The sequence below is a fragment of the Sander vitreus genome, chromosome 19, assembly GCF_031162955.1.
Source record: "Sander vitreus isolate 19-12246 chromosome 19, sanVit1, whole genome shotgun sequence".
Classification (NCBI taxonomy): domain Eukaryota; kingdom Metazoa; phylum Chordata; class Actinopteri; order Perciformes; family Percidae; genus Sander; species Sander vitreus.
In genome coordinates this window covers 7896564-7914213 of record NC_135873.1, presented here as the reverse complement: position 1 = coordinate 7914213, position 17650 = coordinate 7896564, and the positions used below count along the sequence as shown (strand labels likewise).

General features: G+C 43.1%; 2 protein-coding genes across 5 annotated transcripts in view; both read left to right on the top strand.

Annotated features, from left to right (window-relative positions):
• Window positions 1–1707: 1707 nt before the first annotated feature.
• On the top strand, window positions 1708–12257 carry agfg2 (ArfGAP with FG repeats 2). Of its 4 annotated transcripts, XM_078276046.1 has the most exons (15): window positions 1984–2055; window positions 2340–2404; window positions 2877–2970; window positions 3813–3928; window positions 4753–4897; window positions 5271–5391; window positions 5529–5633; window positions 6088–6183; window positions 7900–8154; window positions 9172–9244; window positions 9388–9431; window positions 9634–9738; window positions 10351–10470; window positions 10991–11061; window positions 11218–12257. In XM_078276046.1, the coding sequence occupies exons 3-15, from the start codon at window positions 2917–2919 to the stop codon at window positions 11263–11265; spliced, it is 1353 nt and encodes a 450-aa protein (XP_078132172.1). In that variant the 5' UTR covers window positions 1984–2055; window positions 2340–2404; window positions 2877–2916; the 3' UTR covers window positions 11266–12257. The 4 variants fall into 4 exon arrangements, with proteins under 4 accessions (XP_078132169.1, XP_078132170.1, XP_078132171.1 ...); XM_078276043.1 differs by lacking the exon at window positions 2340–2404 and having other exon boundaries at window positions 1708–2055; XM_078276044.1 differs by lacking the exons at window positions 2340–2404; window positions 6088–6183 and adding an exon at window positions 6293–6325 and having other exon boundaries at window positions 1709–2055.
• A 1365-nt stretch (window positions 12258–13622) lies between these two features.
• Window positions 13623–17650, top strand: part of LOC144534009 (insulin receptor substrate 1-B) — a 42696-nt gene continuing 38668 nt past the window's right edge. Inside the window, exon 1 of the mRNA XM_078275607.1 lies at window positions 13623–14512. Within this exon, the coding sequence (XP_078131733.1) occupies window positions 14164–14512 (349 nt within the window). The 5' untranslated portion in view covers window positions 13623–14163. The remainder of the gene's footprint in view (window positions 14513–17650) is intronic.

Sequence of the window (17650 nt, the reverse complement as noted above, 5' to 3'; positions counted from 1 at the left end):
TAGTCTGGAAACGTTCTCTCAGGTCAGAGAGATTTACAATAACCTGTTTTTTAAATGATGCCGTTCACCAAAGCCCCGTGGCAATATGGCCAAGAAATACAGGTCTTCATGTGATGTACAACGAAGAATCTTAATTAGCTTTTTATGAACTTTAAATGTACCGATGTATTCATCAAACATGCTTTACTATGTGTTTGTTTTCTTTTCTTTTTTTGAGCTCCCTGGAAATAATCCCTTTTCCAGAGCTGCGCCAAAAAACAGGGGCGTGTGCGTAAATAGCGCACAGAGAGAGCATTAGATTCGGACACTCCTGACAGACACTCGGTTCTGAAGGAGTAATAAAGCGGTTGTCGACGATGCAAAACTTGGCTACTCGACAGGTTCTTGTTTGTCTTTGACAGGAGATTCCCTACGCGTCTGTCCAAGTGTCAAACCACACAGAATGTCTGGTGGCATAGAATTTTCAAAATAAAAGTTTTGAAAACACTAGGTTTGAAAACGAAACCGTAGCCTAACTGGAGAAAATGTATAACGTATGCTACCCTTCCTCCTCCCAAAAGTGACATTTTAAAGCTAAGTACGGGCTACGATCATCATCCATGGCCACGAAAGCACAGTAAATGAAGGAAATAAAATCCAACTGTATCACAACTGCTCAAGGGCCCGAGGCAAAAGTGAATTATTGGCCTCTATTATCCCTTTGATCAAACACAAATGTGTTACAGAATATGCACCATGTAAGCAAACTGTAATATCAGATGGATTATAAAAGTATTAGACCTAGATTTTGGGAACACACTGGCGATTTAGGGGTTAAGGCACTGACCATAAACCACTGACCAAACATTCACCGTCCAAGGACCTTTGTTGCATGTTTGTCACCATCTCTCTCTCCCCTCATTTCCAGTCATCTCTTCACTGTCAGATAGTAAATACAGGCATAAGAAATGCCCAAAAGACACAAAGTATTAGCTACACAGTCAACCTGAGACCTTCAGGGCCCCTGAGGGTCTGGGGCTTGTTCGTAATCCAGGTTATTACATAAAGCAGCCTGTTCTGGTCATAAACTGGCATATTCAATAATATAAGATTCACTAGAACGTGCTGTGAGGCTTTCAATTGTAAAACACAATCTTCCTCAACAGATGACAATTAAATCTTAAATTTTAAGCCAATTTGGATGAAAACAAAATGGAGATTTGAACTTCTTCATCTACATGACAACTGCAAACTCCATCTGCAGTGGAAGTGCTACAATGAAAAGCTCCAAAACAGCTGCTAAGTGGATCTTTTGGTGACACTGTTTTGTGTTCAAGGTTAAAAATGAATTTTCAATCTTCAATACTGTGAATATATTCCGTACACTGTCATCTTTCTGTCATCTTCATTTTGTGTGTGTGTGTGTGTGTGTGTGTGTGTGTGTGTGTGCGTGTGTGTGTGTGTGTGTGTGTGTGTGTGTGTGTGTGTGTGTGTGTATCTGTAATCTGAAAATACGTGATTCGCAGAATACACAGATATACTGGGAAAAACTTTGACCTACTAACAGTTGGATGAGATAACCAGTGGTAATATTGGCACATATCTTTTAAAGCAATAGGCAACCTAAAAGTAAAATTGATTTAACTAAAGCCGTCACCAGTGGTTTGGGTTTTATTTTATTTTGAAAAACAATCTGCAGTATTTCCGGTGTACGTGCGGCTCTTTCTGTCTGACTTGACGTTCCCCTCTTCTGTTTATCCTTGCGTTGGGGTGAAGCCGCATAAAAGCGTTTCCATAATGCGGGCGTGATAAGCGCTCCATGTAGTAAAACGGAGGCGATTCAGGAGGAGGACAGCGGAGGGTTACGGGCTTTACATCGAGCCTGTCAGTTAGGCACCGGGGGAATAAAATGTCGAACCGTAAGCACCGGGACAACCAGGAGATCTGCGCCCGCAAGGTCCGGGAGCTGGCCCAGTCTGGAGTAAACAAACACTGCTTCGAGTGCAACCAGCCCGGGGTGACATACACCGACATCACGGTGGGCAGCTTCGTCTGCACGTCGTGCTCCGGAATGCTGTGAGTGGAAAAACCTGCCGCGCTTCCTGGGTTCATTTACTGCATATATAGCATCACTGCGAGGACGAGCAGTGATAGAGCAGTAGAGTAGAAAGTACCAGGCCTGAGATTGCACCATGCACCACCCAGAAACATATTTACAGTGTATTCTTTTTTATTTTTTATTTTGCAGCGTTATCAGGGAGTGTGGTGCAACAGCCGAGGTTGTGTGCACAAATTAATTTACGCAGTCTCTCTCTCTCTCTCTCTCTCTCTCTCTCTCTCTCAAACGTGTTTTCCAACAGCTTCGACAGACCGCTAGTTGGTCATTTTCCAGCTCTGAGTTACGTTTCATTTCATCATGGTGCAGGTTTGACACTAGTACCCATCTCTCTCTCACCCCCCCTCTCTCTCTCTCTCTCTCTCTCTCTCTCTCTCTCTCTCCAGGCTCCTCACCAGTGTGGGTGTGTATGTGTGCTGTCACATTCTGCTCTGCATGTTCAGCCTAGTCGTGTCCCCCCCCCCCCACACACACACACACAGGAAGACGGTTTCAGCACTTTCATGACTGTTATTGCGCAATCTTGCACATGTACAGCAGTTGTCCCACTTTGTGTCCACAGCATGGAGATAATAAGAGGTTCTGGTTACTGAAAACACATGTTTCTCTGTCACAAGGCACTTATTTCACATCAATTCTGCCCCTATATTCACAGTCACACATGTCAAATGTTTCCTCTCCCAACTGCTCTGTATCCTGTCTCCAGAGGCAAAGATTCACTACACATATCTCATTTTGCTTCCTTTAGTTTACTCCCAATTCCTCTCTCCATCTCTCCCAGGAGAGGCCTCAACCCTCCCCATAGAGTCAAGTCTATCTCCATGACAACCTTCTCCCAACAGGAAGTGGAATTCCTCCAAAATCATGGCAACGAGGTGAGTGACATTCACAAGTTTGGCGCTTCAGGTGGGCTCGGAGGCAAGACTTGATACACCTGTAGACAGAAATGCATTTAAATGTGTTTTTGACATTGTTATTGTTTTAAACTCACTTTCTGGTATTCATCTGGAATATGAAACGTCCCTCATGGCATTTTTTTGGGAAGAATATTACTGCCAAGAAACAAAAGGACCATCATCCTGTTAGAAATCCAGTATTGGTCGAGCTACCACTTGCGTTACCATGACAACTGACAACCCTGAGCTGTCATGTCACCAATCCTACTGCGGTATATTTAACAGGGTTTTCAATATGTCATTGTTGATTTTTTTTAAAAACCAAATCAAAATGTAGTATCACCTTGTTTTTTTAATGTGGTAAAGCTGTATTGAAAACTTACAATACAAAATGAAAAAAAAGACACCCCACAGCACCCATTTTGGGAACCACTGGTGTGGGCAGCAGCACTCGCTGCTGAGCTTATATCACACACCGGTGAAGTGTTTCAGGCTATCGAGATGAGTGCTGACCGTTTTTATGAGCTCGCTATTGGTCAGGAATCAGGATGTGTGTGTGTGTGTGTGTGTGTGTGTGTGAGTCAATGTGAGTAGAGGCAGAGGTGTGTACCGCCCAGCCTTTTTCTCCACATCATCCTCCGAAGAGCGTTCTGCCCAGTCATGATTCACAGGCCAGACATGAATCACCGATGAGAAAATCTGTTTGTGAGAGATTCTCTGAAACTAAATGTAAATTAGACGCTGACCCTTTCTGGTGCTGAATGACCTGCAACATTGTCACAAATTTGAATTGTTCTCTGGCAAATTGTGTGTCTCTTCAGGTTGGGAGGAGAACTTGGCTGTGCGTGTTTGACCCAAAGACAGACGGATGCTCCGACATGAAGGACTCTCAGAAGTTCAAAGAGTTCCTGCAGGACAAATTCGAGAAGAAAAAGTGGTGAGAATTTTGGTTTTGTCTGCAGCATAACATGCTAATGTGGTCAGGCAGTAGTAGGAAAGGCCTAAAGGTGAAGAGGACGGAAATATCTCAACAACTATCAGATTAATTGCCATGAAAATTGCTGCAAACATTTGTGGTCCCTAGAGAATAAATCCTTATGACTTTGGTGATTCCCTGATTTTTCCTCCAGCGCCACCACAAGGTTGACAATCTCAACAACTATTGGATGGATTGCCATGCAATTTGGCGCTGAAAAAAACATTAGCATGTTAGCATTGTCATTCTTACAGCTCAAAGGACTTTACGATTTGATGTAAAGCACTTTGAGCTGATTGTATGTAGGATTGCTATACAAGTATAGTTTGTTATTATTATTGTAACATTGTTAGCATGCTTAGCCTCAGTACAGCTTCACAGAGCAGACTCTTTGGTCTTTTTTTAGGGCATTTTTGCTTGAAAACTGTTCAAAAATGACTGTATTACAAATTAGTTTTCTGTTGGACTTTCAGTTGTTCCAAGCAAAAGGGTGTAACAGGGCAAAATTAGATCCAAACAACAACTCATGAGGTTTGTTCCAAATTTAGACATTCACTGTTTGAAATGGACACGCCTACTTGGAAAAATTAGCTCAAGGATAAGAGCTGCTTTCATGCTGGGAATAAAAGACCAGCCATTGTTTTGGGTTTAGTTTCAAGCCCGAGAAATGTTCTTTGTCATGACGTTTGATAGGTGGATGACTGTCTGGCTGTGATTGTGCTTTTTATGAGGCCAGTTAGTTGCACAGACTCATTTTAACAGTACTAAATAACTCTCTCTTTCAGGCATTTTTCCAAAAGTAAGAACCGGAGGGATGTCGAGGGTCCTTGGAGCCCGGGGGTCCAGGCAGTGCCCCCTTCCCTTGGTCCCTTAGCGAACCAGGCTCCCTCCCATAACCTGCCCCCTAACGCCAGGTCCACACGGCCAATGGTGAGCGAGCTTAATGTGTCCTGATTGTGCGTGTAATGGATTAAGAGAGTAATGAAGATGAAGGGGAGAGGATGAGGACTCAAGAGAGAAAGTGGTTGGGTGTGGTAGAGAAAGAGGAAGTGAAAAGAGCGATTAAGAGTGTTTGAAAAAAAGACAGAGGATAGAAAGGGAGGAAACGACCTGAATTTGCTTCCACACTGTGGCAGAGAGACAGAGACTGATGGGTCGGACAGCGAGAGAGCCAGGTAGCCTCGACATCAAAGCCGCTGCTTATGAATTATGGAGAAAGCATGAAAGAGACTCACTTCTTCTGCCTTTGTGTCTTTCTCTCTACCTCCCATCTGCTTCTGTCTTCCCACCTCTTGTCCGCCAGTCTCAGTCCCAGCTGCCGTCATGGGATCGAGCTCCTGCGATCTCGCCCGCTGACATGCGGACGGACGTGTTCACCGCTCGGCCATCGCGCTCCCAAAGCTTCAGGGACCCCTCTCTGAAAGGTTGGTTGGTGGGTTGATCTTCATCACGGGAGTTGATATTTTTGGACCGAATGTGATCGATCCCTTCACCCATTTGTCCTTTTCTTTATCTCTTGTCTCTCTCTCTCTCTCTCTCTCTCTCTCTCTCTCTGATGTAGATCCCTCCCTGTGCGGGATAGAGAGACAGCGGCCAGGCTCTCTGTCGTCGGCGCTGGGAGCTCAGAGCCACGTCCCCTCCTTCCCCGCCCTCCCGCGGCCCTCAGGTGTGTCCCCCAATGAACCCCTTGTTTTCGATTCCGTCTTGATCTCAATCAAGCTAGAAAATGTCATTCATCACACATCCAAATTCCACATAAATCAATAGATGTGTAATATAGTACAAAGGCAAAGGACAAAAAAAAAAAAGACTACAGGAAAGAGTGTACCTGTTGTCATGCACTAAGTGTGTATTAATCCGCACCATTCCTCCTTCAGATACACCTTAATGTTGTATAATGAACCTTACATGGGTTGATACTATAAATAGAAACTACAGTATATTCTATTCTGTGGGCGTCTAGCTATAAAGTCTGCCAGTGCATAGTGTCATCGTGTTGTCCAGAACATCCTGAATATTTCCACGATTCTGGCTGACTTAATGTCACTTTGGGAAGGACAAAGAGAGACTCAGCCTGCAGTCATAGTTTTCATTTTACCATATTGTGTGGGTTTAAACAGCTCCATGTCATCATCTTAGCACAGTGGGTTGCTATATTCAACAGGCTGCTCAGCTGGCCAAGAGTGACAGCAGGGACGACAACAGTTTCATACAACGTCAGTGACAAACTCTCTTTCTCCACTCCTCCCTTAACTTATCCCTCTCTCTTTTTTTTCTGTCTTCTGTCTGTCTTATCTCACTCTCCTCTCTTTCCCGACAACGTAGCCAGTAGCTCTTTCAAAAACCACTTCACTTTAGGTAAGACGCAGCACCAACTGATGCATTTGAATGTGTGCTGAATGGCTGAGATCAATAAGCTCTTCCTTGCTGTATCATTCCTAATAAATGGCCAATCTGTAGGCCACGCTGGAATGCCACGCCTCAACATGCATGTGAATTTAGCTTCATTTTAAATCACAGTTTGAGAGAAGACGCAGCACTTTAAATTCAAGTCACGGCTGGGCAGTGTCACATGCTGGAATTACGGTCGATATTTTACTTCATCAGTCAGGTTTCCTACTACAAAGCCAGATCTGGAGGGTCAATGAAACACACACACACACACACACACACACACACACACACACACACACACACACACACACACACACACACACACGCACGCAATGTTCCCTCGGAGGAAAAGGAACAAGTTTAAAGTAATGCTATTTTTAGGCCGTAGCTGCTGCTGCTCCCGTCAGCAGAGGGCCGCTGATATTTCGCACCACGTTTGGCGTTGAAGCATTTAAAGACTATGTAGGACGCAGCTGTAATCCCACGATACACACTCACATGCCAAACAAGTATTCCAGGAAGTTCAGGTATGTTTGCACAGAAAGGCCCTATCTTGAGCCCTACAGTAGTATATGATCACATCCCAAAAACAAATCTAAGTCAAGTCTGGTCTGGTTTCTGTCACTGACTCCTCCGCTGACAGAGGAAGACAAGCTGGATTTAAAAAAAACAAACCAAAAAACATTTTCATTTGTATTTCTTGTATTTCATTTTGCATTTTTTTGGCTGATCCCAGCATGCTTTGTGACTAATGTTTGTAGAAAGCTTGCTACCTGCAAAGACGTTAATTTCCTGCCTTTGTTAACGTCTAACAATTGTATTCTGTCGTCGGTGCTTTGAAAACTATCCCAGAAGTTGTTGGCTTGCTTTCTATTTTTTTGTTGTCAGTGCTTAACCATGACTACAGCACATGCTAATCCTGCATTTGACAAGCCTCATGGCCATGGTAAAATAACATGAGAACAATTGCTTTGCTTCATGACTCTTTTCATCATATTCGTCCATATGAATAATAATATAATTTCTACGTTGGTATATAACATGTGCTACCATATAATCCGATTCATGTCCATGAATTGATCTGGATTTAACCATGATAAACCATTTAAATAGTATTCCTTAATTAGTCTTTGGACAAAACATTCTCACCTCAAGGTCCATTCAGTAGTTGTTTAGTAGCTTTCGACCGTATCAAATAATCCTCTTCAGGAGATGGAGTTTGCAGTTGTCGTGGAATTGTAGATTTTACGTTTTTACGTACTTTAAGGACTTGTCGTCCGTGTTGCCTTGAAAACGGAGGCAATAAAAAGTCATGTAAAGTCACTTGATATAATTATATTATTTTACCTCTTCATGGCATAACTAAGGTTAAATGTTACAGATTTTTTTTTCTCAGCCCTAGGCTCAATTATACTTTATATTAACCTGTAGAATAAGTTGTGGTTTTAAAAACTCCAAACTGTGAATTGCGCATGACTTGCACCAGCTCTCATCCTCTGTCTTTGCACTGAAGCTCAGTCTGGCTGTCTCGCTCTCAGGTCGCACAGTATCGGCCTCGGGGACCTCGGGGCCCTTCAGGGCCTTCCCCAAGTCTCTCAGCATGGACTTTGGAGGTTTGAGCCATGCTCAGCAGCAGCAGCAGCAGCAGCAGCCTCTGCCCCAGTCTCTGTCCCAGCAGCAGCCTGGAAGTGCCACCCAGACGACACAGCCTGTCGGCAGCTCCAACGCCCAGGACAGATACGCTGCTGTGTCACATCTGGACAGTGTCTTCTGTGACACATCAACGGTCGCAGGTAGGAAACATTGGAGTGCTTGAATGCTTTATACTTCTACTCCAGTACAGTGCCACCCTACATTTATTTGACATGTAATATAGTTGCTTAGTTACTTTTAAGATTTTAAGATATGAAAACGCATGTTAGGCTTATAAAATACAACACGTTGTTAAAGATTTAACCAGCGGCTCCAGCCTTGTTGCCTTGTTACCCCCTATGAAAAACTGTTTGACTCCCAAAGAAGTTAATATATTTCACAATATTCCAATATACAGCAAAGATTAGAGTAAAGTCCAAATAAATCAATACCTATTTCTGTAGCAGAAGACAGTTTTTTCTTCTTTTCCAGGTTGCTGTTAATTCTTATGTACTTTAGCTTGAATTGTGATCGGAGGAATTGTACTTGTAATGGAGTGTTTTTATATAGTTGTGCTGGCACTTTCACTGCAGTATAGGACCTGAGTACTTCTTCCACAACTAGGTAATGTATAGATAGAGATGCAGAGGGAGAGTTAGTGTGCATGTGATGCAGATGGTCACGGCAAGCTTAACTAGGGTTGCGTAACACCCTTATTCCAAATGCCAAGGCTTTTGGCAGCTGAATTATGCTCATTGTGTTTGCTCCAGATTGTGCAAAGTCTGATTTTAAAGGACCGTGTACGTTTTAAAATCAGCTACATTTGTGTAATAACCAAGGCGGTGGTTCAAATACACAGGATTCATGTGAGGAGCCCTCCAGCTTCCTACAGTACGCTTTGTTGTTTTCCACCTTCATCACAGCCTCCCTTGCCTGGCAGTGTAAGGAGGTTATTGATTTTCTTCCCCCCACCATTCATATCAAGCTGAACACAAACATTCTATTCAGAGGATTTGAGAAGCTTTTGTTCATCTGATGACTTAAATGCTTGCGATCAACAGCTTTTGTGCGATTTCTACTCACATTTCAAGGTAATAGTAGCACTTGATCTCTCGAATTAGCGCTTGTTAGAGCCCTGAGGTGATAAGTCGTGGTGTGTGTGAAATGCTTGTTCGCAGCTCCAGCTGGTGGCCCTCCGCAGTACAACGCCATCTTCGGCAGCAGGCTCTCATCCAGCTCTACTCCTGCCAGGTAGAGAAAAAAATCCCACCAGTTTTGTCAAATCAGCTTTTGTTTGACTTGACATTTATTTAATTTTTTTTCATTTCCTGCGTGTGGAGCCCTTTTTAAAGGTAATATCCTGATCAATCCTCCGTTTTTCTACTTTTCCCCAGTTCCCCCGGTGTCGATACAGTCTCCAGCTCCCAAACTTTTGCAAGTAGGTACCGAGCATGCACTGCATTGACCCCTCCTGCACTGTATTTACATTCAGCTCCTTCATCTTTAAAGCTGCCCAACACCTCTAAATAGGATGCATCAGTGCGACTCAGAGCAGTGTTGGTTTGAATAGACCGGAATGTACCCTGTCAACCCCACACACTGTTAATTACCTCCCCGTCTCTTCTATCCCTGTGTCTCAGATTTCCCCAACCCATTCAGCTCCAGCTCCAGTTCCATCTCCGGCGCCACTTCCCAGCAGCCCATTGCTCTCTCCCCCAGTAACCCCTTCAGCAACGCATCAGGAGGTGAGACTCATTCACTCGTTCAAGGTTTTTTTTTTTACATACTCCATATTCTGTATGTAGAAGGTCTTATTCTTCTTCTTAAGAAATTGATTATTCTATCCAAAAAAAGGTCTAAGGATCTTACAGTAAGAGTTAGCTTTTCATCAACCGTTTTAGGAGGTTAAAGGAAAAGCATGAAGTTTTATATTTCAAAATATCAAACACACAGCACACATACAGAGTATACATGAAGTAATAGGATACAATATACATGAAATAATGAATAGGATAGAGAAAAAGAACAAGATATAGGTAACATATAACATAACATATAGGTAACATACGCAGCAATCACACGTATTATTATTCTACTTTATTATGTGAACTGCAGCTTCAATATTAGAACTCTTCTATTCTTGCAGCTCCATTTTGATGTATTCAACAATATCATTTGACCAGTCGGATAGCTCATTACTGCTTACGTTGCCTCTGAGATTCCATATAAAATACAGATGTTAACAGGAAAACGACTCCCTGCGATTGGTTTTACTTTAAAGCCAACTAACAATCTTTTTCAAATGGACTACTGAGCAGCATCTGATCTGGCCGTTTGTGGCTGCATCATCTCTCCAGGTGACTCCAGTGCGTTTGTCACCTCGCCCACCTCCGTTTTCCCTACGTCTGCCTCCTTCCCAGCACCCAACACCCAGAGTGCATTTCATCATGAATCAGCCAGCAACCAGGAAGCCAATGGTAAAGTTTTTTTATTTTTTTTTAGATTATTATTATTTTTTTGTTATTTTATTTTGTGTGCCGAGGTAGTGTCCAACATTGTGTCTGTGTAATATTCAGTTTCTTAAGTTGAGGTTTTGAATTTGTATAATAATTATATTTTTAGTATAAAGCATAAAATGGACCTCCGGCTCATCTACGTCACAGGCAGACCCCTAACCCTGCTTTCTATAGCTAAAAGATCTTTTAACTTTTGGTTCCATTTTTCTTCAAATAAGGTTCTACACTATTTATACTATACGTGTATAATATATTTTTAATTTCGGTTTATGCCATACATCAACAAATCATCTTTTCCGATACAGTTTGTGCTGGACGTCGTGAAAATTGTACACACACACACACACACACACACACACACACACACACACACACACACACACACACACACACACACACACTCACTCAGTATAGAGCTGCTGCTGCTGTTTTCACACCATTGAACATGTTTTTCTGTCATGTTACTGTATGTGTGTTTCAGGTTTTGCCTCCTTCCCTGCGCCCGACTCTCATCCCAAAGTCCCTCGGCCCATGTCGGTGAACCCGTTTACAGTGAGTTCACTACCTTGCAAACAAGTGGCACCAAGTGCACTTCATGGAGGATAAAAGACGGGCTAATTGCTATTTTTTGCAAGCTCTCTCTTTCTACTAACAGGAAGTGTAGTAAGGCCCTTTGTTCATTCTCACCCTGCCTCTCTTTTCTTTCAGGGGAATGTTTACCCCAGTCGAGGGACGTCGCGGAACCCTTTCATCTGATCCCCCCCCCCCCCCCCCTCTCCTTACTTCACCCAACCCGTTCATCTCTGGGAACTGAGGGAGAAGTGAACTTGAGGAGTCGCTGCCATTTCAATGCCTCTGGAGTATTCTCACCCTCTGAGGGAGGGTTTGACGTCCTCCCTCTCCTCTCTCTATCTCCCCCTCTCTGTCTGTGTTTACGTGTTTGTGGAGGGGGAAAAAAAAAAGTGTGAATGTAGTGATGAAATTTGTGGATGTATGAGATCGGTCGCCTGCTGTGTTCATACCACGTGACATTATGTCAAAAGGTGTTTGTGTGCCAGTGGACGCCACCTCAGGGCTCTGTGGGAGTCACGAGTAAACGACGCCTCTATGATTTTTGCAGAAACACACACACACACACACACACACACACACGTATATGAGACACACACATAAACACACATGTCGCTGCTGCTGCTACTTTGCTTTCATCTCCTGCTTAAAAGTGCAAAAAAAAAACAGCGTTGTCTCCTGGTTTAAAAAACATTGAAGTCTCTCAGTTTTCCAAAGGAAGAGCCAGTTGAGACTCTGCATCAGAAGTTTCTTTCTACAGATGGTTATAACAGCCTTAACAGCCTCCTGATGCATGTGAATTAGCGTTGAAAGATAAGACGGGCTTTTCTCTGTGATGGGTTTGCATTCGTCACTGTTTTTTTCTTCTTTTTTCTCAGGTCATCCTTTGAAGGATAATCTATGTTTTCCACTCCCTAGGCTGCATGCGCTTTGAGGGCTAAAAGGAGATTCTACTGAATGTAAAAGCAATTTCAGAATAACTTAAATGTGTTTAAAAACTTAATCGCTTTCATTTTTCTGGACCAAAATGTTTCTCGCTTGATTTTTTTTTTTTTTTTCATTTGACATGAAGGTGAAGTTCATTTCCCTCATTTTGCCAAAAAGAAAAGAGAGATTCATGTGTCTTTGTAATGACAAGTATTCATGTTCATAAAATCAGTTTGTTGCTTCTTAAGACAGTTTGGCTCTGGGTGTTTCTTTTAGTGGTTAATGTATATGTGTATATTGTGTTCAATGAACCTCTCATAAACAAAAATACAAGCATGAAATGACATTGAGAATATATTCTTAGTTACTGAGCTAACAAAAGTGTTTTTTTTAAGGCTGTGATGACTTCTTCAAACAGCAGGGGGCGCTTGATATCCACTTTTCTCTGACCTCATTCACAAGGTTACGTTGGGATGCAAATTGCATAACAACATACATAGTGCATAAGCGTACAACACAAAGATAGAAACCTTTTATAGCTTTCAGAATGACTGTTAATAGAACCTTTAAATATGTATTAAAACAGCCATATTATTAATATGTATTATATATTAATTGATGGCATTTTTTACAGACATGCACCAATGAGAGATGGAGGTTTCATTACTCAGCCAGACAGTCGTGACATAAATATGGCTCATTTATTCAATTACAGCAGCTTAATCCGCTGTTTGTGCAGCATTTAGGAATCAATTACTATAAAACGACTGTATCTGATGGTTTCACTATTAACCCAGATTTAAAATATTAAGCGACCTCGCTGCATTTTATGTATTTCAAAATCTGCATGGCGCTTTAAAAGTTGAAGGGGGGGTTTACAATAAATGGAACAGGATGGACTCACACAGTCAGTGGAAGTGTTGCTGCTTTCATGTGCTGTGGGAAATATTGCACGTTGGTTGGATGACCCTCGAATAAACGTCCAATGTTTAGTGAAGATGCAATAAAAATGCAATAGGCTACGTTGGAGAATGCACGTTATAGCAGCACAAGAAACAGATAAAAATGGAAAAAGAGCCAATGAAAATGAATTTAAACCTGACTTTTCCCCTTTATAGTACAAAATACTGGCATACATTCTACCACATTGACTTATTTATCTTTTCTTCCAGTAATGTTTAGTAATTGTTTATTACGTGTACATTTTTTTAATTTTATTTTTGTATCATTATGCAGTATCTTACTGTTGATTTCTGTATTAAAGTTACCTGTTCATTACGTAACTCAGCTTAACATATTACTACATACACATTCATGTATATTACATAACTATATACATTTCTATATTTTTCATACCTGTACATAACTGTGTGTCTGTATAGATTCACTACATTCCCAAAGCTAGACAATGCAATTTCATCGAAGCACTTTGCTATATTATTACATTCAAAGAATGTGCTAGACTTGCACTTATCATGTAAATTACCAGGAACTATCACTGTATGAGTGATTAGTGTGTGGTCCTAGTTTTTAGTTTTAGAAGAAATGATGGTAGCTCTGTTGTCGGAGCTCTGCTGTCAGAGCTCGGGCAGGGTCCCTGAACGCACCGCTGTTCCAGAGTACTAGCACAGCGGTGATTGACAGTCCTGATCCACGGTAGCTGCTCTGCTCTGCAGCAACAAGACCGGAGCCGAGCAGGGGTGGGGGAACAGAGAGACAACAGACTGCAGCCAGCCGGACAGGCTCTGTGCTGTGTGATGTGTAGTAAATGGGATTAAACCGCTCAGACAGCGCTTGGAAACGCTAGCAGCAGTACTTAGTAATAGTAGTAGTAGTGGAGAGTAGGGGGAGCTCCGCGCCGAGCTGTACCGCATGTGCTCACCCGTGTGGAAAACAGAAAAACAACCCAAACAAGAGGAAAACTAACGATAGTGGCAGCCGCTAACAAACCCCGGTTCAGGTTCAGTATCTGGGACTCGCGGTAGAAGCAACCCAAACCGACCCCTGCCTCCCCTCTCACATGCCTGCGTTGATGTGGGAGAGAGGGAGGGGAGCAGAGCCGGGGGACGTTTGATTGACCTCTCTAAACTTGCAGAAATACTACAAAAGAAACACACGAGTTTGTTTTAGTGGAAAATAAAGAAGATATCGCGCGTCATGGAGAGCCAAGCGGGCGACCTCCAGAGCTGCGAGGACGTGCGGAAGAGCGGCTACCTCCGCAAGCAGAAGTCCATGCACCGGCGGTACTTCGTGCTCCGCGCCGCTTCGGAACGTGGCCCGACCCGCCTGGAGTACTACGAGAGCGAGAAGAAATTCCGCGGCAAGGCCCCCGTACCGAAGAAAGCGGTGGCGCTGGAGACATGCTTCAACATCAACAAGCGGGCCGACTCCAAGAACAAACACATGATCGTGCTGTACACCCGGGCCGAGAGTTTCGCCATCGCCGCGGAGAACGAGGCGGACCAGGACGAGTGGTACCAGGCCATGGTGGACCTGCAGTGCAAAAGTAAGTAAAAGACCCTCAGACACTCATGCACGCTCTCGTGCATGCATGCATGCATATTACACACACACATGCATGCATATTACACACACACACACACACACACACACACACACACACACACACACACTCACACACTCACACACACTCAATATTGTATGAAGCTCTGTATAAGAGGAGAAACGTGGCAATGGCTGCATAGCTGAGCAGCAGAAGCGCACTGCAGATCTGGACATGTTTCATCCCAGTGTTTTGAATAATGTGCAGGGATTGTTTAAAAACCATTAGTCAAGTTTACACAGTTTGTGTCTGTTGAGGGTGAACTCCCATTGACCTATATATTGTTTAAGATTTTAAGCTGGGTGATGTTCACTAGAGAGAGAGAGAGAGAGAGAGAGAGAGAGAGAGAGAGAGAGAGAGAGAGAGAGAATCATACTGGTGTCAGGCTAGATATTTTCTCCCAGAGTTTTTGGTTTTCTCTTTGTGGGCCAGATGTGTGCAGTCGTTGTCTCCTTCCCAATTCAAACAAACCCTGCCCTCTTGTTTACTTTGCACACACTGTTTTCTTTTTGCTGACACTGCAATATTACATCAGGCATTGATTCCATAAGAGGAGAACAATTTCCGTAAAGTAGTGAGAGGGAAGCACATTTGCACCAGACAGGCTCAGTGAGTAGTCATCCACTACACACATTCATATTTTTTCCCTGATTGACAATTAATGACTAAGCAGCTTTGCCCCTGTCCCATCAAGCTTGCCCTGCAGTGGATTTTAATCATGCTGCAAATGTGCAAATGACCTTAACTCCCCCTAAAGAAATCCCCCATGTAGATTTTTCTCAAACGGTGTGTATCAGCTGCTTGTGTCAACACAGCTGTCAGCAAAAGTGGTGAGCTGGGCAACTTCAAATCACCTGTTCAGCCCTCACTGTGAGATGCCAGGCATAGACGCATTACGCAATCTTAGCAAGCATAACTAGGAGTTCAAGGTGCCATCGACCTCCTGCCTCTGTTACATAAAACACCTGAGGAGAGAAAATTACATATTCAACGGATTTGATATTCCTGTTTTTTTTTCATTTAAAACCACAGGAGAGCAAGTTGTTTCAAGTAAAGACAAATTTGCTCCAGAAAGTTGCAGATTTGGAATTGGTGTCAACATTGTGGCTCCCCCTTTTGCTTTAGCACAGCAGTGTCTGTGTGTTTTTGTGTGTGTGGGTACAGCCCACTTCTCCCAAGTATTTGACGAGTGCCTGTGAGACGGGAACGTGAATAGACAGATGTTGGAGCCTAAGGAATTGTGGGAAACTTTACAGCCTTTCTAAAACAAAAAACAAATATCCAAATCCACTGTTACTTAGTGTTTTGTGTATAAAGGTCAGATGCACAGAGATCCTGCAGCTCAGCAGGTAAGTGCGCTCGGCCTACCAAGGAAACCAGACAACCAGCTGGCTCAAGCATCATCATGCCGTCGCTGCCATGAGTTGTCTTTGAAATTACCGGTCCGGTGTGCTGCGCTGACAGCTAACTGGTCTCTTTCTTTTGTTGCTTCAAGTGTTGAGTTCCTCATGTAAATCACCCTCCCTGACACTGACAGTGACAAAGAGCTGCGGCTGAGCTGCTGTGTAAACCAGCACGTTGGCAGGCATTTTCTTGTGGTATGTGCTGCAGTTCACACAGTTTCTGCCCATATAAAAAAATGAGGCCACACACACACACACACACACACACACACACACACACACACACACAGTGTCACTCCACTACTGTCAGAACAGTCAAGTATCTGTCCCCCACTCATCCCAGTGGGGAGACTGAAGAATTCAATCCAGGGCCAAGAGATGCTGCACTTTCTCTCCAACATACTTTCCAGAGGACCACTCCCTCAATTTGATACCTGTGTAGCTGCTCATGTAAAGCTGTCAGTTGCTAGAGAGAGAGAGAGAGAGAGAGAGAGAGAGAGAGAGAGAGAGAGTTCTCAGCAGAAAGCCTGAGCTGGAATCAAAGTTATGGGTTGAAGTTTGGAATGATTGGGTTGCTTTGAGTCTGCACAGCAAGAGGTTCCTCAGCTTGCAGGATAGTGAACATGCATACAGTGATAGCACAATAAATACTGTACTATTACTAATACTGTACTGTAATACTGTAAGTCCATGCTGCCATATAGTGCTTTTGGGCCTGGGAAACTCACCTAAAGCAGCCCAGGAACTGTCCAATATCACACAGCCTCCCCTCGAGCCGGCGGTAATTACACAAACACGAGTCAGCTGCTGTGCAGGGCGATATTAGGATCCCAGTTATTTATTCAGCTGAGTCCAGTAAGACCCTTTCGGGCTGCGAGTACAGTATCAGGCTTGAGGGCATCTATTTGCTCAGCTATTAGGAGTCATTCGAGTGTGTAAAGGCTTAACCTCGACGAAACGGGCAGACGTGCGGCCCACAGTCGCCGTTTGCCAGGAAAACTTCCAGCAGCTCAGGCACCACCTCAGGAATTGTTGTTGACCTCAAAAGAACAATATGGCAGAGTCAGACTTTGGAGCCATTGGCACTAAAACGAGAGAGAAACACCCACACATACACACATGCAGAAAGGCTGCATGTATTACAGCAGCAAAATAAAAGCACAGCCAAAGAAGCAGATGAAATCTGACAGGATTGTGGCTGATTTAGTGCTAAAATGACCGATTAATCAATTGAAAGAAAATTAATCTACAACCACTTTGATAATCGGTTCATTGTTTGGGCTATTTATCAAGAGTATTTGCTACTTTTGCATGATAGTAAATTTAATATCTTTGGTTTTTGTGCTGCTGATTAAAAAGACGTTGAATTGTGCTCTAGGAAATTGTGATTGGCTTTTGTTCCCTATTTTCAGACTCAAGGATTGTCCAAAATAATCAAACAGATGGAACAATAATGGAACAATAATGCAAGTAAATATAAGATGCAGCTCTTCTCTGATTCAAATATGAACCCCCAAACGTGATTTCATGTTTGGGGGTTGACTGGGGAGTGACTGTTCACTCAAAAAACATAATTACTTTAATTCTGACGAAAACATCTTAACTCAAGCTCCACACTTTTCCTGAGCAAATTCCATCAGTTGATCTCCAACTGAGATGGACAAAATGAATGAGAGAT

Excerpts from the sequence above, each read along its gene's own strand:
- agfg2 (XM_078276043.1), top strand. The coding sequence starts at position 1,889 with ATGTCGAACCGTAAGCACCGGGACAACCAGGAGATCTGCGCCCGCAAG. Across the intron at positions 2,056-2,876 it reads ACGTCGTGCTCCGGAATGCT|GAGAGGCCTCAACCCTCCCC; the intron begins GTGAGTGGAAAA and ends CATCTCTCCCAG. Across the intron at positions 2,971-3,812 it reads TCCAAAATCATGGCAACGAG|GTTGGGAGGAGAACTTGGCT; the intron begins GTGAGTGACATT and ends GTGTCTCTTCAG.